Below are 24,912 nucleotides of genomic sequence, written 5' to 3' on the forward strand. Positions count from 1 at the left end.
CCGAGTTACAGCTGGGTTTCACGTCTGTCACCACGTGGGGGCCTTTCCTGGTGGGGAAAGATCCCTACTAAGCCCCGTGAGGATGAGAACCCGTTGCTGCTCCCGAAGAAGTAACAACACCCAGTACTGAGGGCACCCACAGGGCTTGAGGCGCCACCTCAACCAGCGACTGCCACCGGTCACCAGTGGACTGAGCTGGGGCCGTGGTGGGTAAGTCCCCATCCACTTTGTGTTCGGACCCCACCTGGCAAACATGCGGAGGTCCTCAGGGTTCTGGGCCGCAGGCACGCTGAGGATGGCCGCCCGCTCGTGCTCCGACAGGCTGGCCAGCAGGTTCTCCGTCATCCTCTTGTTGAGCGGCGAGTCCCCACTGGGCAGCAGCTCTGCGCTGGAGTTATCCATACTGGGGCTGGTGAGGGTCATGTCGTCACTGCTGGCTGTGGGCAGCACAGGTCAGGGAGCAGTCTGACCCCACACACACCCTGGTGCCCCAGCCGTGCCGTCTGTTGCACCAGGCATCGTGGCCACACCCCAGGCCCGCTCGCTCCCCGCCCCCACGCAGACAAGGCAGGGCCCTGAGCAAGGCTTGGCCCTGCACTGAAGCTAGACGCCAAGGTCAGGCCTCAGGCCCGGGAGCGTCCCAGCCCTTCGTTTCCCCCGAGCCTGGGGCTCAGGCTGCGTCCTCTGGGCACCTGCCATGGCCGCAGTGGCTCTTTCAAAGAGGGAATGATCATCAGGGTCTCCTCCCAGGCCCCATCCCAGCGGGCTCAACTGTCCTCCCAGGGATGTGGGACATCTGCTCTGCTCCCTGGCTGCCCTGGACTCGAGCCAGCCCCTGCCCAGGAGCCCAGAGCCCGGAGGTGTGAGGTAGGGGTGGGGTAGGGGGCGAGGGAAAGGGGTCTCCTGCCCGCCTTCAAGGGAGCGCTGCTCTGCACGTGGCCACGGGAGGCGGCCTTGGTCACGCCCAGCAGAGCCCATGTCGGGGTCCTGGCTGCCGCTCCCAAGTACCCCCCCAAATGCTACCCCCACCCACCAGACAGACGCCCTGGGCAGGGGGCTCCTACTTGGGGAACCAAAGCTGAGGGCATTGGGTGTGCTGAGGCTGCGGCCGCCAACCCGGGCGGTGAAGGGAACGTCGTCCTCTCGAGGGTGGGGATCCTCCTCACTGGGCGAGGCCATCAGGCACACGTAGGTGTGCAGCTGGACGAGGAGTCTGTGCTGCAACATCCACACCACCATCTGAATGAGCTGGGTCTGCAGGAGAGCACGCAGGAGGCCCGGGGCGGGGGTTAGTGGGGGAAGGCTAGCCCTGTTCCCCTCCAGGGGCGATCAAAGAAACCTAAGACACGACCCCCGGGGGTCATCCCAGAGGTAAGGGGTCCATGAACTCCAGGAGCCTGTCCCTGTGGCACAAGGCTCCCCCCTCGGAGAAAGACCTCAGCTGCCAGCCAGGCTGCAAGACCAACTCCCTGCTCCAGGGAGGGCAGCAGGGCCGCAAGGGCACTAGGGCCGCACCTGCACTTCCCCATACACACCGGGCCGCCCCGTGTCTGGGCTTCTGCACCCAGAGCTGGGGAGCAGCACCCACTCACAGAGGCCCCTGCGCTGCCTCGTGTCCACCAGCCCGCTCGGACCCCCTACCACACAGGGCTGGGCCTGCCGGGACCTCAGCACTGTTCACCAACAGGCTGCAGGCAGCTGCCCTGAGAGCAGGAGTCCTCTCCTCAGGTCGACCTGGACGCTGGCCCAAGGACAGGGAGCCCTAATAGTGTGTGGTCCCGGCATGAGTAGTCCTCCCCTCTCATGGGGCTGCCCCTGACCAGGGCCAGTGAGGGGCATGGGGGAGCGGGACAGTCACACGGCTGCCGGCTCGGCCTTGGGAGGACCCTCCCGGGAGGGGACAGCTAGCCAGCCAAGGAGTAGGGATGGAACGTGGGCAGGTTATGACCTGGTCAAAAAATAAACTTAAGAATGAAAACAAAGAGGCTTCATAAATGAGCGCTCATGAGCACGTTCCAGACCCCGGAGCAGGAGGCGTGACAAGCAGGTGCCTCACCCCAGGACTGCTCAGAACCAAACCCGAGGCCCATCTGGGCCCCTCGACCAGGCACGACCTGGAAAATCCACCCGCCGTCTGGACCATTAGGAAGCTTCTGCTGGGGAAGCGGGGGTCCGGATGCACAGTGCGTCTTTTATTCAGCTGGCACAGCCTGGCACAGTTCCTGGAAGCCAAAGCCCCCAGGAAGCACCGCCTTTAGAACTCCGTCGCACTCAGCATCTCAATGAACTCAAGCACCAGGATCTCCTCCTCATTCACAACTTGAGAAGGGAAAGAGTTTAAGGACTGGTTTTGCCTAACACTTAATAAAAAATAAAAATAATTAAAAAAAACCCACAAAATTTTCCTTTTGAAGACATAGCCTTGAGAACATCCAGCCCCCTCTAACACCTGCACCGTTGGCTCTGTGCTGGGTCCCTGCCCAGAGCCCCAAAGTCCCAGGCATCAGCACAGGGGACACGGCAGAGCCTCGTTCTTGGGTCCAGCCTGCACCCGACCCAGAACTCACCTGTTCATCACATATGCCTCACACCTCCCTGGATGAGCCCTTGCCATATCCAGCAACACCCCCTGACCCTCGCCTTCACCCAGGCCTGTCCTCTTCAGATCCTCTTGGAGGAGATTCTGGGGACCAGTGAGCCCAGGACGAGACCCGCATACCCTGTGGCCTCCTGGACCACGGAGCAGGAGAGAGCTGGGCCCAAGCTCAGTGAAAACAAGGTGACTCTGCATCCAACAGGAAAGGTTACCACTCTCTTGCCACCTGGGCCTCTTTACTCCATTCTAACCCCCAGAACAGCTCACTGCAGCCAGGGTGGGCTCCCCAGGGCGGGGGGTGAGCAGGAAGCCTTGGGAATGCCCGAATGTCTGCAGGGGGCCTGGCCTGGCTGGCGAGCCAGCCTTTGGTCACCCCGGCACGACATGAAGCACCTACACAGCAAGCCCACGCCCTCAAAACCCAGGTGCAGCAGCACTGAGGCTCTGAGACAAGGGACCGACACCAACTGGGTGGTCTCCAGACTCCCTGGACTCCAGCGACTTACCTCCTGCACAGGGGGGGCGAGGGGGTTCCTGAATTCTGACAAGGAAACTGGCAAGGAGAACTTAGCGAGGACAGACGGCAGGTCGTGAGCCGGAAACTGACGGGAAAACTGTTCAGCCAGCGGGGAGTACCTGGGGACAGGTGAGGTGTGCGTGCCCATGAGCTCAGCAGACCTCTGCAACACTCCGTGACCTCTGTGCCCTCGGCATGAGCCCAGGGTGGACAGCAGGGAGACACAGCATAGCAGGCAGCCAGCATGGGTGCGATTCCCTCAAGGGGCAGCAGGGGCCACAGGCACAGGCTAAAGCCCCTCTGAGCCCCCAAGTCAAGGTCAAGGCCCCCAGCTCCCACCAGGCCCCCATCCAGAGCCCACTGGCCAGCAGGTATAGGGGAGACAGACCCCGCATATGGCACTGACCAGGCTAGGATTAGAACGTGGACGCAGCAGAGGCCAGCAATTGAGCCCAAGCAAGGGCCCGGCTTAGCAAGGGGCAGCCAGAGGTACTCACAGACACACGCTGGCATTGGGGGAAAGCATGTAGACGTTGTTCTCGCACAGCGGGTAGATGATGATGGCCTTGCCCCAGTACACCAGGTGGGCCGCCAGCTGGAAAACCTGCAGGCAGCGGAAGGTGGGAGGCTGCTCCCCAACTCTCTGGCTCCCTAGCTGGGCCCGTGGCAGAGCACTGGTCCCTGCTGTGCTCCCCGACGGTCATTTCCCATAGGACCCTGACCAGGCTGGCACTGAGGGAAGGCCTCCTGAGCACGGGGACTTCTGAGGCGCCCAGGACCCGGGGTCAGCAGCTGAGCAAAGGCCTTGGCTGGCCAGCCCTACCCCCACCAGGAGCCCCGCTCGGGGATGGGTTTCCTCGTGGCAGCGGGTGTGGGTCAGTGAATCCGTCCTGCACCTCCTCCACGCGTCCCCGTGCGGCCCAGCATCCCCGGACGCTGACAGGATGGGCCACAGACATGCAAAGGGGGGCCTGGGTCTGCAAGTGCCGCACTGCAGAACTTCAGGGCAGGGCACTGGACGTTTCTGCCTCTGTGGCAGCTGAACAAATTCAACCGCTGAGTCACCCAGGTGTCCCAGATTTTATTTTTTCTTAAGGAACCTCTGTACCCAATGTGGGGCTCCGACTCACGACCCCGAGATCGGGAGTCACACATTCGCTGGCTGAGCCCACCAGGCGCCCTGGGAACGAATGTCGTTTTAAATCTTCTGATGAGAGGCCCCCACGTGGCCCTTCGGCTCAGGCCGTGACCCCGGGTCCTGGGGCCCAGCCCTACGTGGGGCTCCCCGCCGAAGGGGAGCCTGCCTCTCCCTCCCCTATGCCCCCTGTTGTGCTCTCTCACTATCTCAAGTACAGAAAATCTTAAAAAACAAAACCATGTGATGACAGCCACACCTGAAGCTGACACTTCCTCCCCGGGAGGCCATCGGTGCTTGGGCTCCAACGGGGCCAGCCTGGCTGTCCTCGGGGCCACTGGACCACCGGCCACTGGCAGCAGCACAGGCCAGGGAGACCCGCCACCACACCAGCAGGAAGCGGTCTCCCGAGGACCAGGGGACACGGCTCTGTCTTCGTCCAAAGAGACCGAGCAACTTGAAAGCTTTGGCCGCGTGTGTGGCCTGCAGCGGTCAGAGCACCAGCCTGAGGTGTGGACAGAGCAGCCATGGAGGTCCTGTCCAGTGGAGGCTACGAAGGCCGGACGTGGCCCTCTCGGGTCCCGCCCAGCTCAGGAGCCTGTGTGAAGACCCAGGAAGGCAGCGTCCAAGAAACAATCCCGGGGGGTGGGGGGCAAAGGTCATGGGGCACAGACGAGGACAATCAGCACAGAGGCCTGAGTGAAGCCCGCCCAACGTGCTAAGGACCAAGGCCAAAGGTGGGCGGCCCAGGGGGCCCAGGCTCCAGCCTCCCGGCCTCAGAGCCACCGCTCCCCGCCGGGTCCTGCTGCCCCCTGGCGGCCACATGGTGCCCACCATTCCCAGACCCCGCTCCCACCCTCAGCCTCACTTGGAGGCACCCCTGCCTGGGGACCCTTAGCATCTCCCTGTGCTTCTGCTCACGCCCTGGTCCCCACACGGCTCCAAGGGGATCACAGCAGGACTGAGGGGCCCTCCCTCCGATCAGGAACTGTGGGGACGCCTGGATGGCTCAGGTGCTGGGGCTTCTGGCTCTTGTTTTCAGCTCAGGTCATGATCTCGGGGTAGAGACTGAACCCCGAGCTGGGCTCCGTGCTTGGCTGGGGGTCTGCTTGGGATTCTCCCCTTTGCCCCTCCCTCTGCCCCTCCTCCAGCTCACGCGGCTCCTGCACTCTCTCTAAAATAAATAGGGCAGCCCGGGTGGCTCAGCGGCTTAGCACCAGGGTGTGATCCTGGGTCCCGGGATCGAGTCCCTTGTCGGGCTCCCTGTGTGGAGCCTGCTTCTCCCTCTGCCTGTGTCTCTGCCTCTCTCTCTCTTTCTTTCATGAATAAATAAAATATTTTTTAAAATAATAATAAAATAAATAAATCTTTAAAAAGAAAGAGAGAGAAAGAAACTGCAGTCCAGGGGCACATGGCTCAGGAAGAGGGAGGGATGTCACCCAGAACGCAGGCCAGCCTGTGCACATGAGGGAGGCGTCAGGGCCACCGGGTGAGGTCTGGTTCTGCACACAGCTGGGCCCTCATCTGAACTTCCTGCCCTCACCTCCCACACTGGCTTCTCCATGGCGACACCCTGCGTGCCCCCAGTCCTGGCACCACATCCTCCACAGCCCGGTCATCCAGCCCCTGGAGGGCCTCACGCCTCACAACTCCTGGACACAGGACAACTCCAGTCCTACAAGCAGCGCACAAGCCAGCCCTGAAGCCAGGCCCGACTCAGACTGCACAACTCCAAGCCATCCCACCACAGGCCGCGCAGTGGCTCTTGGCTGGACAGGGGTCCTGGGGACAGAGCACACAGGCAGCCTGCTCTCCTGATGCCCTGACCTCCTACCTTCACCCAAGACCACCTGCTCTGATGTGCCCTCCCCCACCCTGCCCTTTCCCCCCCATTTAGGGTGTGCCCAGGCCCGCGGGGGTTACCTGCAGCAAGGCCAGGTCTGCATCCTGGGCCAGCTGCTGCAGGTTCTTCACAGCAGAGGTGGTCTTGATCACACGCACCAGGGCCGGAGAGCAGTCAAGCGGGAGCTCAGCCAGCAGGGACTTCTCATCGCTGAGCAGCAGCAGAGCATGGTACGGGCTGCAGAGCAGAGTCACAGGTCAGTGGGACATGCAAGCTACAGGCCCCCTGACTGGGCACGTCCTTGGAGCACACACCGAACCTGGGAGGTCACTGGAAGGGTTAGACAGAGGGGCAGTGGTGTGTCCAGGGGCCTTTAAAAAGCCGCAAGGAGGGACATCTGGGTGGCTCAGTGGTTGAGCATCTGCCTTCGGCCCAGGGCGTGATCCTGGGGTCCCGGGATCGAGTCCCACATCAGGCTCCCTGCATGGAGCCTGCTTCTCCCTCGGCCTGTGTCTCTGCCTCTCTGTGTGTCTCATGAATAAATAAATAAAATCTTTAAAAAAAATAAATAAAAATAAAAAGCCACAAGGATTACTACAACCCTCAAAAAACCCAACTGAGCAAAACTGAAAAAGGCCTGACAATCCAATTCCACCTCCCACTTCTGGGATTGCCCAGCAAACATTTGTTGACTGGAAAAAATTCATGAATCTTTTCCAAGGAAAGAGTCCCAAATATGGAAAAACAAAATCTCTGCCACAGGCTATGAATAGAAATACATAAAAATATACTCAGCAAGGAAGCCCAGAAGGAAGGACACAGACTTGGAGCACAGAAGGCTAGGCGGTGCCTTGCTCTCTCTCATCTACAAATTTTCTGTAATGTGCCTAGATTTCTTTTTTTAGTTATAAATAAAAATATCTAAGGAGACAGAGGAATTTAATGGGGGAGGGGGGGTTGTAAAACCTGAGCTTAGCTCTTTCCTTGCAGAAAATCAGTGAGATGAAGGAACAGGTCCCACAAGCTCTGACTCAGGCGCAGGAGGCCCGGTGAGCAGCAGCAGGAGGCCAAGATCCCTCCCACCCTCTGGCTTCTCATCAGGGTGCTCGGCCCCAACAGCCCCGCGCAGACCCCCCCACAGAGCACCATCGCCCCGGCAGTGCCAAGACAGCCCAGAGGAGACCTGCGGTCGGTCTTTTCTGAAAAAAACAGACCCCAAAATATGCATTTTTACTTCTATAAACAGTAGAGCCTTACCTGCCAGTACCTGTGGCAGGAAGAGGGAAAGCCAACTCTGGAAGGAGGTCACTGAGGCCTCAGGCAGATGCTACAGAGAAGGCCCCACAGACCCTGTGCGCGTGCGTGCATGCGTGCGTGCATGCGTGCATGCAGGCCGGGCCGGCACTCACCGGATGGCTTTCAGGCTCCGCTCGATGGCCTCGGGGGGGATGAGGCTGGAAGCAGCGTAGTGGATCTTGTGGGGCAAGCAGAAGCTCACCTCCAGCCAGCTGTTGATGTGGAGTCGTACCACGCCGGACGTACACAGGCTGCAGAGAGCAGACCCCACCCCCATCAGGTGCCATCGCTGGTCCACAGCCGCTTCAACCACACACTGAGCACACAAAACCCCAGCTGAGGGTGCTGCCTCCCAGCACACTACTCCTGCTGCTGCGAATGCAAGTGAAGCCCTTGGGCAGGACAGCACCTTCCCAGATCTTGGTATGTTCAAGTCAAGAAGCCGCATTAGGAACACACACACACACACACACACACACACACACACACGTGTTTCTCTGTAGCCCTGGAATATGGAATCCAATCGGGTCCCAGGACTTGAAGGAAGCCTCTCCGACATCTGTCCCAGAGGCTCGGTGTGCCAGGGCGAAGCTGAGGGATGAGAGGCAGGCCCTGGCACAAAGGGGGGCTGGGCAGGAAGGGTGAGGGGCCGGGCTCCAAGCCCCCCAAAACATCCTGCTGGGGAGGAGCCCACGGCAGCCACCCCAAAAGAGGACAGCAGCACCCCAGTGCACCACGGCAACTGCCCAAGCCAGCCTCCGCTGCAACCCTTCCACGCCCCCCACCCCTCCGTGGGGATGGCAATTTGCCTCTTTCAGGGCCAAACACTGCTCAGGCCACATACAGCCGCCCGGTCCCGGAATCCTTGTTTCTCCCACATCCCACCTTGACCATCTGTAAGTCCCATCAGCTCTACCTGCAGGGAGGTACCAAGTCCAGACCTCCGCACCAGCCCCCCTGCCTGCCTCCCTACTCAGGCCCTCCAGTTCCCACCCTGGCAATCTCTCAGCCACGGCCCCCAAATGCCAGGAGCCACACGTGACCTGCCCACTTTTCTCTGACCTCGCCTCCTACCCCAGACCATGTGGCTCCACCTGCACTGGCCCAGGTGCCCCAGGTTCCTTCCCTGTTTCCTGTCTCTTCCCAAGCACCACCTTCCGTGAGGTGAGCCCGGACGCAGCCCCACAGGCACTCTGGCTGCTGTGTGACCACGTGTATCTGGGTCAAGACCACAGGACGCACCCACTTGTCTGCTAGTTGATGCAGCTTCCCCAAATAGAATTCTGTCACCAGCTGTGGCCTTATGTCTCATAGCTGCTCCCCACACAGCTGGTCAGGTGTCAGGTACGTGGGGGGCACTGAGAACCTCATGGATGGAGGAAGGAAAGGGGCCCAAGGACCACGCTGCAGACTGCACGATCCCTCAGGAGGCCTCTGCCCACAGCACAGGTTGCTGGTGGCTCCCCGTAGACAGGTGGCACCGTCTGCCCTGCACCGGAGAACCACACACAAGGAGCTGTTTCCAGCAGGGGGGGGGGCTTCTGAACCCTCCAGTGAGAAGCAGCCTGACAGTACCCGAAGCCTGGTGCATGGCCCCTGTTGTGCTAAGAGCCAAGAGCACTTGGTACCCGACACAGAAGAGACGTGGCTGCTTGGGCAAAGCCCCTGTGGCTGGTTCTCACCACACCCCTGGCAGGCGGACAAGAAGGGGCTGCGTGCCCACTGCCAAGGCCTGTCCTGTCCTGTCCTGGTCCAGTTCTTCCCATCACATCCCAACCCACGCTACCATTCCCAAGTGGCCAGAGAGGCCAAGACGTCCACATCCGGCCACTTGTGGGGCGCACCATGGCTCAGGGAGCTGTCTCAGACCTCCCACGGGGACACACAAATCCACGGTGCTGGCAGGCGGCCCTACGGCCCTCACAGCCCAAACCCACAGGCTGTTCCTACCATCTCTTCCCTGAAGCCTCAAGCGGCAGACCAAGTACCACAGGTTTCCCCACGGGTTCACCCAAAGGGCCAGCGGAATCTGTGGTCAGCAGTTTTCTCACGCAGGAAGCATGTAATGAGGAGAAAACTCAGGGTGAAGAGCAGAGAACACATCCCTGACCTCCACGACCCCCTGGGATGCCGGCCAGCGCCACCATCTGCTCACTGCCAACTGCCCCACGCTCAGCGAACACCCTCTGCCTGCCCTGCCCCGAGGCATCAGGAAAACCCATACTGCACTCCCAGGACGTTTGTCCCCTGAGTGGTCCTCCAAAGGGAGAGTCAGAGCACCCAGGGCTGCAGAGGTGTGGGCTGCAGCTGTGGCTGAGGCTGGAAAGCAAACGTTTGGTCACTGCCGATGCCACAGTCCCTCAGGGGGAAGCCCATGAGTGGGTCTGAAGAGTGTCACAATCTGGGGAAGAGACCCCAGATCCCTCCCCAAGGCCCCAGAGGAGGGCCTCTTCCAGAACCGGGTGCAGAGGGAGGTTCCCAGAGCCTCAGCAAGCTTTGGGCAAGAGTCTTTGCAGATGGACAGCTCCCATCAAACCCCGAAAAACAGCCTCTCACAGATCCAAGCTCATCCAGTGAGGGCTGCACAGAAGATGAGATTCTCAGCTTCCACGTACAAAAGAGGGAAGAGAAGACTGAGGAACAGCAGGGCTGCAGGGAGAATGAGCTGAGAAGGACAACACGAGCTCCTCCTCTGTTTCACTGTATACGTGGACAGAAAGGCTGGAAGATTGAAAACAAAGGTCTGCCTTTGAGCTGTCCTCTTTAGGGTATGGCTCCAAGTAGCGGCAGATCAGCGCAGAACCAGAATTAAACACTGAGGCTCCTATTATGTCCCATGGAGTGGCTTTTGCTCCCCCGGGAGTTAGGGGATGCCCTGTGCATGCACACAGTGGCGTGCAGTCCTCTCCTTGAGTGGGAGACACTCCCGTGTTGGTTCCCTGGTTTGCAGGTGGATTTTACTTCCCTTTGCCAGGCATCTGCTCACTCCCTTGCACCCTCCGCACCCTCCACCTACTGGGTACTTTGTGCTGAGATGCCGTGAGGAGAACCGTGACCACGCCCCCCACGGGAGCCCCCAGGGAAGCCCTGTCGTACCCCTGCAGCGAGAGGTCCGCCAAGAGGAGGGGAGCGTCCGGGTGGAGGGAGCCTCCTCCGAGACTCTCCCTGTTTTTATTATCCTTACGGCAGCACAGCTGACAGTGAGCTACGCTTCGGGTTTCTGGTGGGCCTGCACAGTCCCCGGGGCTCACCGCCTGTCACCAAATAACATCATCACAGTGTCACGGAGCATATGCCCTGGGCCGTATAAAGTGCACTTTAAGACAAGACTCTAGAGAGCAGCGCCATGGCCGTCAGCAAGAACAAGTGCCTTACAAAAGGCGGCAAAAAGGGAGCCAAGAAGAAAGTGGTTGATCCATTTTCTAAGAAAGATTGGTATGATGTGAAAGCGCCAGCTATGTTCAATATAAGAAATATTGGAAAAACACTAGTCACAAGAACTCAAGGAACCAAAATTGCGTCTGATGGTCTCAAGGGTCGCGTTTTTGAAGTTAGCCTTGTTGATCTGCAGAATGATGAAGTTGCATTTAGGAAATTCAAGCTAATCACTGAGGATGTGCAGGGTAAAAACTGTCTGACTAACTTCCATGGCATGGATCTTACCCGTGACAAAATGTGCTCCATGGTCAAAAAATGGCAGACCATGATTGAAGCTCATGTTGATGTAAAGACTACCGATGGTTATTTGCTTCGTCTATTTTGTGTTGGTTTTACTAAAAAACGCAATAATCAGATTCGGAAGACCTCTTACGCTCAGCACCAACAGGTCCGCCAAATCCAGAAAAAGATGATGGAAATCATGACCCGAGAGGTGCAGACAAATGACTTGAAAGAAGTGGTCAATAAATTGATTCCAGACAGCATCGGAAAAGATATAGAAAAAGCTTCTCAGTCTATTTATCCACTCCATGATGTTTTTGTTAGAAAAGTAAAAATGCTGACGAAGCCCAAGTTTGAATCGGGAAAACTCATGGAGCTTCATGGTGAAGGTAGTAGTTTTGGAAAAGCTATGGGGGATGAGACCGGTGGTAAAGTTGAACGAGCTAATAGATATGAACCACCAGTCCAAGAATCTGTTTAAAATTCAGACATTTAATGGTGACAAATAAAAACATATTTGTGGGATCCCTGGGTGGCGCAAGTGGTTTGGCGCCTGCCTTTGGCCCAGGGCGCGATCCTGGAGACCCAGAATCGAGTCCCACGTCGGGCTCCCGGTACATGGAGCCTGCTTCTCCCTCTGCCTGTGTCTCTGCCTCTCTCTCTCTCTCTCTCTCTCTCTCTGTGACTATCATAAATAAATAAAAAAAAATTTTTAAAAAACATATTTGTGATGTTTAATTTCTTATCATTCTTTTCAAATAATCAGGCTTGGTGAAGCAGATGTTCTGAACTGACAGTGCGAACTTTTCAGAACTGTTGTATGGATCTTATCCATTGCTCTTGGCTACTAAATAGCTGCAAAAGGGTAGTGATCTATTTTAAGCTGTAGTGATCTGGATGGAAGTGTTATAGATGGTTAATAAAAGGAAACTTAAAAAAAAAAAAAAAAAAACAAGACAAGACTCTAGCAGAGTAGGGCTTCGGGGCCTGGAAGGTTCCTGCTATGTCTGTACTTCTGTCTGTGGGCGGTCGCATTCGGTCTGGGTACACTGGACGAAAGGCGCTGCCCCCACGGGAGGCTTATCCAGCCAGTCACACAGTCGCCCAGCCCTATCTGCCACCCAAGATAGGTGCTCCCAGCAGAGCCCTGAGCCCCAAGGCAATGACTGTGCATGGGGCACCACACGGGCCTTTCAGACACGCCCTTATCTTTCCCATCCCAGAGAGAACGCATTGCCTCCAAGCTCACTCCATCACCCTTGCATTTCACCGCCTGAGAAGGAGCTTCAGCTCCTGACGTTCAGCCGAGCCGAGAGCCCCCGGTTTGGTCTCCCCGTCACCTTTCTTGCTGCCAGCCCAGCACCTGTGGATCACTCTGGTCCCACACGCGGCCAGGCTTCCTACTACATGGAGTGGGACGCTGTACACAGTCCAAGAGGTCCAGGTGAGCTCCAAGAGGGCCACCTTCAAATTTCACACGAAAGGCTTATATAAGTGCATTTTTAGGGAACAAAGAACTAAAACTCCCAGGATATGAAAGGAGGTGTCCATGGGCCCATCTCTGCTCTGAACAGGCAGCAACGAACCAGCGCAAAGTCCCCAGCACACCCGCCCGGCTGGGCCCTGGGCAGCCCCCCGGGCTCTGAGCCTCCTGGTCCCAACACAGGCCCCTTAGCTCTGAAAACCATCCAACAATCACTCGGTCAAACCACGCACTCCACAACAGCACAACCCCTGCTTACTCATTCCTTCAACTACCAGCAGGCGAGCCGTGCTCCCCGCAGGCCAACCACAAGGTCCATGTTACAGAAGGGGCCTCCATGGGGGACACAAGCTGACAGTCACACAGATGAGTGGACATGGTCGCTGAGGTCCCCCAAGCTCCACGGGGAGAGACAGATGCTGGAACAGTCAGGGTGGGCTCCCGCGGGGTTCGTGCTGCCCGCCTACAGGCACCGGACTTGGGTTCCGGGACACGAGGGCACCAGGCCAGTCGGCCACACCACAGTCCCGGATTTCCCTTAAAACAGCAAAGCCAGAACAATTCCTTTGAGGAGTCTCACCCCCATCTCCAACCTCCACGTCTCTCACTTCTGTCGGAGAAAACCCTCCCCAGGATCTGCTGGAAAGCTGCCAATGGGAGAAGAAAGCTCTGCGTCCTGTGCTACTGGATCAGTCATGTCAACTCAGGTCTCCCTTTCTTGGCTTCAGAGTGAGCCCACCCTGCAGCAGCAGGCCAGGCAGGGCCGCAGGCCGGACGGGGTCCTATGACTTGAGAGCCTCTGCTACCGGCGGGCTGGGACAAGGTGCAGGGGAGGATGCCACTCCCCAGAGAGGCAACGGCGGCTGGCGCACCTGAGGCGGCCCCAGGACCCAGGACTCAGCAAGGTGGGGTCTGGGAACTGGAAGTGGGGGTTTCACCCCGAGGAAAGGGATCCCGAACCTCACACACCAGGATGCCTGCGCCAGAGGAAGGAGGGCACCAAGCGCTGAAGAGCAACAACGGGAGGTGAGTCTTCCCGGAGACGGAGCTGTGTCGGGCGCTGAAATAATGACCACTGGGGGGCGCTGAGCTGCCTCAAGCTCGGAGTGGTTGCCGGCGGCCGACTCCCCAGAACCCACTGCCTCCAACTTGCAGTTCAAACCCAAGAAATCACAGTCCAGTCTTTCTTAGACATAGAGAGTGTGGCTCTGGCTTGGGGTTCACCTGCTGCTTAGCCTCAATCGCGTGTGGTCTGACCGGAGCTGAGGCAGGCAGAGGACCACTCGAAGCAAGGCAGCCTCTTCCAAGGAGCGATTGCAGACACCAGCCAACCCCAGACCAGAGGGCAGCATGCCTCTGCCCGCAGAGACCTCGACGTGGTCATGGGTGATGTCACGGGACAAAGAGGAGGGGGGACAGCGGCACGAGAGTTCTGTGCCCGGACACCCAGCGGCCGCCAAATCAGGACAAAGGAACACTAGCCACAGCTTCTGCCACAGACAGCTCTGCCTCCTGAACGAAGGCACCTTTCCTCCCGACAGACAGACGCACGGAGGTCTGAGTAGAGCTAGACAGGGAAGGGGACACGCACAGGTGCATTGACACGGCTGTGCAGATGCCGTTGTGACCCATCACGGTGCTCAGATCTGAGAGCCCCCCGAGACCGGCGCCGGCACAGCCAGAGGAAGAGGCATCTCCTGTGTTGCTAGTGGGGGTGCAGCCTGAGGCGCAAGGCCCGCAGGGACATGCACCAAAATTACAAGTGCATCTCACCTGTGGACCTGGCAATCCCATTCTCAGGAATGCATCTTACTAATCAACAGCAACCCCTGCACGACACTGACCAGCAGCTCTTACAGCACCAGAGGCTGGCACCAACGAAATGTCCAAGGGCTGGCTGATTATGCAACAAAAAAAGAAAACAGAAGAAGTCCTTATGTACCAGTATAGACAGGGTCCAAGCGACACTGTTCAACCGAGATGACGAGGGTGGTCGGCATGCGCAGCGGAAAGGGACAAAGGGTCCGCATTCGCCCAGGCCCTCAGCCTGTCTGCGCGGGATGGCACAAGACACATGGCCCACAGAAACGCATCCTGCCACCAGGATGGGGCCTGCTGGTGGTACAGCAGGGAAGACACTCCACCTCTGGCCTGCGGACTTGACAGAGAGGGGATCTTCTCAAAAGCTTCAGTTAAAACAGCAAAAAAGAATGAAAACTTCCAAAATGCTCGTAACGATTATGAGTGGGTCCGGGACTATAGATAGGCTTTGTTTTCTCTCTACTTTCCTAGATTTCCTACATACCTATAACAAGTATGTATCGTTGGTGAGATCGGGGAAATTATTAACGCCAAAAAAGGAGAGGACCCCCCGACAAGCCACCCTTTCTGCACCTGGATGACACAGGGCATCGCCAGCCACAGCTCTTAGATACGTGGGCGGTGTGGAGTCCACCGATGGAGTGAAGCCCCGGGAAGGCCAGAAGAGGGCATTGGGCCGCATGCCAGGTAGCAGCAGAAGCCGCACCTCTGTGCCGCCTGTGCAGCAACGTGCCTGGTGCCATGCGGTCCCCTCAGCAGTGAGTCATGGCCCATCATGAACCAACAGTCCTAGAGCATGGTGGAAAGGCCACACTTTCAGGGCAACGGTCACTTGGGCACCTGCCCAGGCTCCCCTCCACCTCCCACCCACACTGCAGACCCAGGGTCTGAGAGTGGTAGACACTCTTAAAAAGAAAAGAAGTTCTTTGCTTCTCCACAGAGAAAACTAGAAACGCCAAAATAACTGAAACAACCAGGAGGCTCTGCTGTGTCTGCGATGCCTGTGCGTCCTACACTCAGGCCCAAACCCCAGGTCCTGCAGAGCGGGGGGCACCCTCAGACCCGGAACATGGCACTATGTCACACTGACCTTGCAGCTGATGACTCACAGAAACTTCAGGCTCTCACACGTGACCTCAGGTTCAGTTCTGGAGCAGAGGGGCCGGCACTCCCAGTCCTCGCTCACCCCCATCTCAGGGGCACGACAGGAGAACAGCTCAGGCAATGAGGCCCACAGGCAGGTGCATTGACCACTCCGCTCACCTGTCTTACCTGTCATAAGCTTCCTTGAGGTCCCTGGCCAGCTTGCACTTGGGCAGAATGTGATGAAATGGGGACTGAGGACCATCATTTGCTGCAAGAATCACAACAGAGAATTTAGAATCTCCAAAGCAAGGAAACTTGCAAAGGCTAGAATGGAAAAATACCTTTTATTTTTATTTTATTTTATTTATTCATGAGAGACAGAGAGAGAGGCAGAGACACAGGCAGAAGGAGAAGCAGGCTCCATGTGGGGAGCCTGATGCAGGACTCAATCCCAGGACCCCAGGGTCATGCCCTGAGCCAAAGGCAGGCGCTCAACCGCTGAGCCACCTGGGCGTTCCTGGAAAATATCTTTTAAAATGAGAATAACTGGGTTGCCCGGGTGGCTCAGCGGTTGAGCATCAGACTTTCTTGGTTTTGGCTCAGTCATGAGATCGAGCCCTGTGTTGGGCTCCACACTCAGCAATGAGTCTGCTCAAGATTCTCTCTCTCCGGGATCCCTGGGTGGCGCAGCGGTTTAGCGCCTGCCTTTGGCCCAGGGCGCGATCCTGGAGACCCGGGATCGAATCCCACGTCCGGCTCCTGGTGCATGGAGCCTGCTTCTTCCTCTGCCTGTGTCTCTGCCTCTCTCTCTCTCTGTGACTATCATAAATAAATTTTTAAAAATTAAAAAAAAAAGATTCTCTCTCTCCCGCTGCCCTTCCCGACCCTCCCACACTCATGCACACACTCTCTCTCGCTCTAAAATAAATAAATCTTAAAAAAAAAGTTTAGCTGAAAATAAATTTTAAGTCATTTTAAACCAAACATTAGGCTATTTATTCCCCCACTGCATCCTATAAAATCTGTGCAACCACTGGAGACAAGACTTGGGCTGATCTGTCTTTATACAGGACATTTCTGTGGCAACTTCACCCGTGGCTCCCCTGACCCTGCAACCACAGGCAGCACGGGGACAATCCAGGTCACTGGTGGCCCCAGAGCACAGACCACCACAGCCACCATCACGTCTCCACCCATTCATTCATACTAACTCAATTCATTTTTATGATCAAAATGTTTTCATTAATCTTTTCTCATTAATGCCTTAAAAATATGTAGTTAAATTGAATTTTTAAAAATTTTCTGTGATGGGGTACCTAGTGGCTCAGGGGGTTGAGCGTCTGCCTTCAGCTTAGGGTCCTGGGGTCAAGCCCCACATGGGACTCCCTGCTCAGCGGGGAGCCTGCTTCTCCCTCTGTCCCTCTCCCTGCTTGTGCTCAGCCCTCCCCTCCCCTCTCGCAAATAAATAAAATCTTAAACAATATTTTTCTCTACAGCAGCTTTCTCTTACTCTAAAGGTAATTCTTATTTTATTTTATTTTTTAAATATTGTATTTATTTATTCATGAGAGACACAGAGAGAGAGGCGGAGACACAGGCAGAGGGAGAAGCAGGCTCCATGCAGGGAGCCCGACGTGGGACTCGATCCCGGGACCCCAGGATCCTAAAAAAAAAAAAAAGATATCTATTTTTTTTTTAAGATTTTATTTATTTATTCATTCACAGACACAGAGAGAGAGAGACAGAGACACAGGCAGAGGGAGAAGTAGGCTCCATGCAGGGAGCCCGATGTGGAACTCGATCACAGGTCTCCAGGATGACATCCCAGGCTGCAGGTGGCGCCAAACCGCTGTGCCACCGGGGCTGCTGGAAAGATATCTTTCTAAAATGTTAGTTACTAGATCCAAATGTATTTAAGAAGATATTAGGTGCCCCATAGAGAAATTTTTTTATTTTTTTTTAAGATTTTAGTTATTTATTCATAGAGACACAGAGAGAGAGAGAGTGAGAGGCAGAGACACAGGCAGAGGGAGAAGCAGGCTCCATGCCGGGAGCCCGACGCGGGACTCGATCCCAGGTCTCCAGGATGATGCCCTGAGCCAATGGCAGGCACTAAACCGTTGAGCCACCCAGGGATCCCCTTACTGCTAAAATTAGACTGGGTTCACCCTCAAGTCTGCTTCTAGTTCTCTCTTTTGTACAGAGGCGCTGACCCGAGATGGAGGTGGAGTGTGCGTCACAGGCAGGTGTTTCTCTGTGGCTGGAGGTGTTCATGGAATGCCTAAATCCACACAGTGAGCTACTGGCAAAAAGTATCTTTAATAATCAGTCAGGTGATAACTCAGTTGGGTCTGCCTTCAATTCACCTTGGCAGCTCAATGTTCCCGCTGGCCCCTCACGTGTCCTCCTGCCGCAGGGAACCGCAGCCAGCAGGAATAGGGCTGACTGGGCAATGCCCGACCTGCCCCCGACCTGCCTGGACAGCCATCCTGCAGCTGGGGCATGGGGCGCCGTTCAGGCTGCGGGATCAATTCCGGCATCAGTTCAGGAGAACTGCTCTCCAACTGTGTCCCTTGGGCGTCCTCCCACGTGCCCAAGGGAAGGACACAAGATCACATAACCTCTCGGTGCTCAGTTTCCACCTCTGCAAACCTGGACCAGGGTCCCGCCTCCAAAGGCTGCCTGCCATGCTGTGGGGTGGGGTAGGAGAGATTCCTGCTGCACTCACCATCAGCCACCGCGGACACCTCGTCCTGCAGCGCCAGGATCAGCTTGGCCTCTCTGGTGAGGTACTGGCAGCGGCGTTCCTCATGCTGCAGCACTGTGGCAATGCGTCGGGAAAGGTTGTGCAGACAGTTTATCACTGACGGGTCCGCATTGGCCTGCAGGAGAGGCCACTTGTGAGTCAAATGCAGCGTACATACAGGGAGCACGTGTGCCTAGATGCCTCAAACCATGGAGGAACCCTCTCCTCCTTTTCCACATGGCCCACTCCAGGGGCCACTGCTGTCTCATTTCCTATGTCCCCTCCAAGGTCCATCCACCAACACCAGTGTGTTCAGTATCCTATCTTAGGAACAGATGCCTGGATGGCAACACAGAGAAGGGTCTGTGGGGTCCCCCAGCTGGTGAGGGGACAAAGGCATTTCCCACAAGCATCTGCAGGGCACCCCAGCAGGGCCATCCAGGATGGGGCTCAGATCCAGCATCTACCAGGCCTGACAAGAGGTAGCCCACTGGGGCCATGGGGTGGCTGAAGACACAGGTCCCACTACCCACCTACTGTGTGATCACAGGCTTCCATCTGGGAATGTGTAACAGCGGCAGCTCCCTCCCCAAGGAGTCTGACAGACCCTGTGCAGACCACAAGCCCTGGCAGTGTTTACAGTCACCAGTGTCCTGCTACTGCTGGTGGGCAGGACCAGGCTTCGTGAGAACTCAACCACACAGACCCCGTTACAACAGGGGCATGGAGCATCGGAAACGCAGACCCCAAGCCGACTGTTGGTCGGACATGCGGTCCTCAGAAGAGGCTCTTCCAACAGAAACAAGTCTGGCTAACAACAAAGACAGCAGGCTCCAGGCCACTCTTTTCCCCACAAGCTCCCTTGGCACCCCAACGCTAACTCCAGAACCTATCAGACGCCGCAGGGAGGCCAGGCGGGCACACCCGCCCAGGCCAAGGGTGGGGCAGGCAGCTGTAGGGTCTCTCAAGATGCTCCACACAGCAGATAACTGGCCAACCATGACTCAGCACTGCAGGAGGACAACAGGGCTGCTGAGTCACCCAGGGTGGAGGTGGGAGGAGTGAGAGGCATACATGGTGCTGATTAAAACCTGGGCTGCCTCCCCTCCTGTTTATCTGGCAGGCCGGGCCCTATCAGCAGGGTGTCCACAGCCAGCCTTCTGGACCAAAACCCAGACTCAGTAAACACTTTCATACCTGCAATTGGAGAGATTTCCTGAACCCGTAGCAGATCTCGTGTTCACAAACAGAATTCACACCTGGCAGCAGCATCTCTATGCTGGGAGAGGAGTAAACACTGCCCTCGTGCCGTGCCCGCCCTTCACGTCAAGGATGGCCCCTCAAAATGTCCCCAAGATTGTGGAACTGGAGGACCTACATTATAAAGTATGTACAACTGCCTTAAAATACACTTTTAGAAGAATCTGTCTTGGGACGCCTGGGTAGCTCAGCAGTTGAGTGCCTGTCTTTGGCTCAGGGTGTAACCCGGGGTCCCAGGATCGAGTCCCACGTTGGGTTCCCTGCATGGAGCCTGCTTCTCCCTCTGCCTATGTCTGTCTGTCTGTCTGCCTCTCTCTCTCTCTCATGAATAAACAAATAAAATATTTAAAAAACAAAAAAAAAGAATCTGTGTCAAAATAGTCTCAGCAGCAAAGCAGAGGAAGGAGAATGATCCTATGCAGATGTTACCCCTTAAAGAAACAATCAAGTCACACCTGAGAGCCTGACCCTATGCTCAAGGTCCCATTGGCTGGGACAGGACAGTGTTTTAAGTCAGAAGCCTGAGCCTACCTGTCCCACATTCCCAGGCACGCGAGGGGGGGGGTCACCCAGGCAAGGCCCAATGACCTGCACTGGTGGGGTGTGGGGGGGGTGTCCTGTTTGGCTTCACAGGCCAGGCACCACTCAAGGTGCCTGCAGAACACAAGGTTCCGTCCGGCCACAGTGAGAGAGGTACCACCTAAGACGGGCCAGCCCCAAGTAGGAACTCTTAGAAACACATTTGCCCCCACAGGTGATACAAAACAGCAGGAAATTTAGGGTATGACCTGTGCGACTCTTGCTCTCAAAACATGTACCAAAGGACGCCTGGGTGGCTCAGCGGTTGAACGTCTGTCTTTGACTCAGGGCCTGATCCTGGAGACCGGGGATCAAGTCGCATGTCGGGCTCCCTGCGTGGAGCCTGCTTCCCCCTTGCCTGTGTCTCTGCCTCTCTCACTGGGTCTTTTATAAATAAATAAAATCTTAAAAAAAATGTACCAAAAATGTAATGAGGGCTTCAGAGCAAATGTCCAATTTGCAGGCAATACATGAACAAGAGCAAGTACTAGGAGATGAATCCAAACATGGGCCATTCAGTGGGACCAAGGCGGTGAGACCTAAGACACAGCCCATACCCTTGGGAGGGCCAGGTTTTCATCCTGGTCCAGACAGGCCAACGGCAAAAACTATGGATGGCAACTGAGGGAAGTTTCAACAGAGCAGGCACTAGCTGATACCCCATGACCACCAGCTGTATCGGGTGCGAAAGGGCATCATGGTGTAACATAAATGTTCCCGTTTCATAGAGCTGGCGCCTGAAGTACATACAAGGAACAGACACGAGGCCTGGGGCTTGCCTTGAAACACGGGAGCAACGGGCAGGGCCGGGGGCCTGATGACATCATGGGACATCAGAGTTTCACCACCTACTGTCATTGGTTTGGGGTTTTTTTAAAAGCCTTCAAAGTAAAAAGTAAGTATACATCTTTACATGGCCATTAAAAGAACGTCCTACCTTACGATATCAACACTACATTAAAATTCCTCCCACTCTTCAGCAGTGAGGCCAGTGCTGCACGAGGTCCTCCAGTACCTGGTTGCAGGCTGGTTTCACCTGGCGCCGACGCATCTATACTCTTCCCAGCTCTGGCCTCATCCTCACTCCTCACTTTAACAGCCACAGATGTGCCAGTGTAATAATTACCACCTTGTCTAACCAATCCCCAGCTACTGGATACCAGGATTATTTCCAGCCTAAGTATTTATTTTATAATATATTTTTAAAAGATTTTATTTATTTGACAGAGAGAGAGAGAGAACGCATGCAAGCAGGGGGAGCAGCAGCAGAGGCAGAGGGAGAAGCAGACTCCCCGTTAAGCAGGGAGCCTGATGTGGGACTTGATCCCAGGACCTGAGATCATGACCTGAGCCGAAGGCAGACATTTCATGACTGAGTCACCCAGGTGCCCCCTAATGATTATTTTTAAAGTCTTCATACAACTTTAGAATCTGGTTGTTTTCTTGATTGCTACAGCCAGGGTGTCTCCCATTCTGCTATCACATGCTGTTTCCCAGAGCCGAGGGCCTGCCTGCAGGGTGGGGCCGTGGCTGCTTCTCACTGCCCATCCCACAGGGCCTATCAGTGCTCACAGACCGCATTCGTCATGATTTTTGGTCTTTTGTTTCTTCCTGGAGTTCTCTTTGGGGGTGTCTGCATTAGGCAATTTCACATATCATGCCCTATATTATTCACCCTGTGAAAATGCCAGAACTACTAAGGCAAAGGTCCCTCTTGGAACCACACACCCTAGGGACAGCCAGTGTTAACCATCCCAATGCTTTTTTTTTTTTTAAGATTTTATTTATTCATGAGACACACACACACACAGAGAGGCAGAGACACAGGCAGAGGGAGAAGCAGGCTCCTTGAGGGGAGCCCAATGGGGGACTCGATCCTGGGACTCCTGGATCACCCCTGAAGGCGGCACTAAACTGGTGAGCCACCCAGGCGCCCCTTAACCAATCATTCTGTCTTAACATATGGTTCCTTATTTATCGGCAAGGTCGTCTAGTTTTAAAAATTAAACTCCATTCCAAAGGACCTTTTCTCTGGCATTATTTTGGTTTTAAGCCATTCACAGTGAATGTGGTGTGGTCTCCACACACAGAGCCCTCAAAAGAGAGAAGCACCTTGAAACTTAAAATGCACCAATTTTACAGGTGCCCTGCGTAGTGTTGTTTCTGCCACCCGAAGACTTTCAAAGCACACACTGTTCCTTGTCATGGAGACTCAGTCACTTTGTCTGAGGCATTTCTATGAAACGCCATCATGAGATCACATGTGCCCAGCCAGAAAGAACTACTGAGTATTTTATTGCAAACAGATAGTGGAATATTTCAAAGGAATTCCGCTATGTAACAGCCACCCAATATAAATTTCCTAGGCAATTTCATGGGCGTCCTTTCATGGGATGCCATGGGATGCCAGCAGCTGAGCATCTGCCTTTGGCTCAGGGCGTGATCCTGGAGTCCCGGGATTGAGTCCCACGTCGGGCCCCCTGCATGGAGCCTGCTTCTCCCTCTGCCTGTGTCTCTGCCTCTCTCTCTCTCTGTGTCTCTCACGAATAAATAAATAAATATTTCAAATAAATAAATAAATAAATAAATAAATAAATAAATAAATAAATATTTTTTAAAAAGAAAATAACAATGTTGGTGTGAAGGTAGAGACATTGGAACACACACACACTGCTGGTCGGGATGTAAAATGGTGCAGAGGTCTGGTACAGTTCCTCAACAGGTTATCACATGACCCTGGAATTGCACTCCTAGATATATGCCCAAAGGAAAAGAGAACAGGTGTCCACACAAACATTTGGACCCAAATGTCAGTAATAGCGCTGGTCACAGTATAACACTGATGAACATGTATCGTCCGTAATGGCCGAAAGGCAGAGGTAACACAAACGCTCGTCAACAGATGAATGAATGCATAAACTGTAGTCCATCCAAACAATGGAATAGAATTCAGCCACAAAAAGGAATGAAGTCCTGAAACGTGTTACCACATGGAGGAACTAAGTGAAAGAAGACAAGACACCAAAAGTTGCATATTGCAGGATCCAATTTCCATGAGATTGCAGAGTAGGCAAATCCATAAACAAAGCAAATTCTGGTTTCCAGGGGCTGGGAGAGGAGAGAAGAGGGGGAGTACATGGTCTCCTTGGGGGGCAATGAAAACGTTCTGGAACTGAAACAGGTGACAGTTACACAATGTGGCTATGGGATGCCACCAAACTGCACACTTTAAAATGGTTGAAATAGTAAATGTTATGTGATGTACATTTTATTTAGAAAAAACAACACGGGCAGACTCCTCCAGGACCCCAGCCGGGCAGCAGCTGGGCCAGCTCAGCAGTCTGAGCCAATGACACACTCACCAGAAACGAGCTACTGTCACTCTCCCTGGACTCTCCTCCCTGACCCACCCATGCTCTTCAGCCACTTGTACTCACTCACCCTCAGTGCAAACACCACATTAAAGAGAATCATGGTGGGAGCTTCCCTCTTCGGAGATGGATCTGTTTTTGAAACCTGTAAAAGGAATGGAATTGTAATGAGTAAGAGCCACCACATCCCAAGAAATCCTGTTTAGTGCTATTCTTCAGGCACGGGGAAAGGTTCCAGAATAGAGCTGACCCAGAGTAAAACAGAGCTCTTGGGTCTTTGAGAAGTGCTCAGTGCCTCAGTATGGGCAAGCAAAGGCAGCAGATACAGAAGGAGATGCAGCTGAGACAAGAGCGGGAAAGTCAATGCTATGATCCTGAGTGATGACGCTACCCCAGTCAACAGAAGTCAGCTAAGGTGCCCACTCCAGACAAGACGGGGAGAGGCTTAAGCAGATGGGATGTTCTCTGCTGGGACTCTCCCTCCCCCATTGCTGTTTTCAGCATCCACCTGGGTTATCCATCTCAGCCAGGTATGGCAACCACTCAGGACAATTAAGAGACAAGAAAACGCTCAGAGCGAGCAGAGACCAAGGGGATGCCTGGATCCAACCACCCCAAGTCACAAACATCAAACAGAATACACGTGTTGCCGGGGGGGGGGGGGTCACATCTCTCTGGGCCATCCCAACTAGCTCTTTAACCATCCTGCTTGTCACCCCAGTTTGGTCAGGTGCAACTCCTGGCAGGACGTCAAATCTACCCCAGAACCCAGGAGTCAGCAATGGGGACTGCACCCTGTCTGCAGGGCTCTGGGGAAGGAGGAAGGTGCCACCGTGGGGTCCAGTGCACCCAGCCATGGCCCTACGTCCTCACACCTCCACTGCCTCAGAAGCTCCTTCCTTGGGCTTATTCATGGATAAGATTTGAGAACTGCATTCTGGATCATATAAATGGAGCGAAATCTCGTCCTGTCTTATGAAAGCCCTGATTTGATTCAGCCTGCGTGCAAAGGACTGACTAGCAGGTTATGGTGTCAAATTCCCTTGGTGGGCAGCCCGGGTGACTCAGCGGTTTAGCGCCACCTCCAGTCCAAGGTGTAATCCTGGGTCCCGGGATCGAGTCCCGCATCGGGCTCCCCACAGGGAGCCTGCTTCTCCCTCTGCCTGTGTCTCTGCCTCTCTCTGTGTGACTCAGGAATAAATAAATAATATCTAAAAAAAAAAAAAAAATTCCCTTGGGTAATAATGCATTCAATCTTGCTAAAACCTCTCAGTACTGGAACATCTTCATCACAGAATGCACATACAGGGTTTAGCACAAATGTAGGAAATAATCAGATTTGCTATGGCATCATTGAATAAATAACAAAAATGCTTGCACCACTTTAGAAACAGGTGTCCTAGATATCAGGGGAAGGCAGCAGTCAGGAAAGACCCAGATTACAGAGCCAAAGCCAGGAGCAGAGACTAAAACCACAGAGGCCTGTGAGGGTATGCAGCCAACTGCATGCACGGCAGGA

The 24,912-nt window shown here is 55.1% G+C and overlaps 2 protein-coding genes across 3 annotated transcripts in view; one reads left to right on the forward strand and one right to left on the reverse strand.

Annotated features, from left to right (window-relative positions):
- NPRL3 (NPR3 like, GATOR1 complex subunit) overlaps positions 1–24,912 on the reverse strand; it is a 37,548-nt gene that overhangs the window by 1,036 nt on the left and 11,600 nt on the right. For both annotated transcript variants that reach the window (XM_055339840.1, XM_055339841.1), the window contains 9 exons: positions 23,464–23,538; positions 18,166–18,319; positions 15,624–15,705; positions 7,501–7,638; positions 6,172–6,328; positions 3,611–3,717; positions 3,103–3,232; positions 1,065–1,254; positions 245–437 (listed from right to left, as the gene is read on the reverse strand). In XM_055339840.1, coding sequence (XP_055195815.1) covers positions 245–437; positions 1,065–1,254; positions 3,103–3,232; positions 3,611–3,717; positions 6,172–6,328; positions 7,501–7,638; positions 15,624–15,705; positions 18,166–18,319; positions 23,464–23,538 — 1,226 coding nt within the window. The remainder of the gene's footprint in view (positions 1–244; positions 438–1,064; positions 1,255–3,102; positions 3,233–3,610; positions 3,718–6,171; positions 6,329–7,500; positions 7,639–15,623; positions 15,706–18,165; positions 18,320–23,463; positions 23,539–24,912) is intronic.
- LOC129519398 (40S ribosomal protein S3a-like) lies at positions 10,693–11,595 on the forward strand. The gene has a single exon (XM_055339887.1). It carries the CDS (start codon positions 10,734–10,736, stop codon positions 11,526–11,528), a length of 795 nt encoding a protein of 264 aa, XP_055195862.1. The 5' UTR covers positions 10,693–10,733; the 3' UTR covers positions 11,529–11,595.

Source organism: Nyctereutes procyonoides, unplaced genomic scaffold (genome assembly GCF_905146905.1).
Source record: "Nyctereutes procyonoides isolate TBG_1078 unplaced genomic scaffold, NYPRO_anot_genome, whole genome shotgun sequence".
Classification (NCBI taxonomy): Eukaryota; Metazoa; Chordata; class Mammalia; order Carnivora; family Canidae; genus Nyctereutes; species Nyctereutes procyonoides.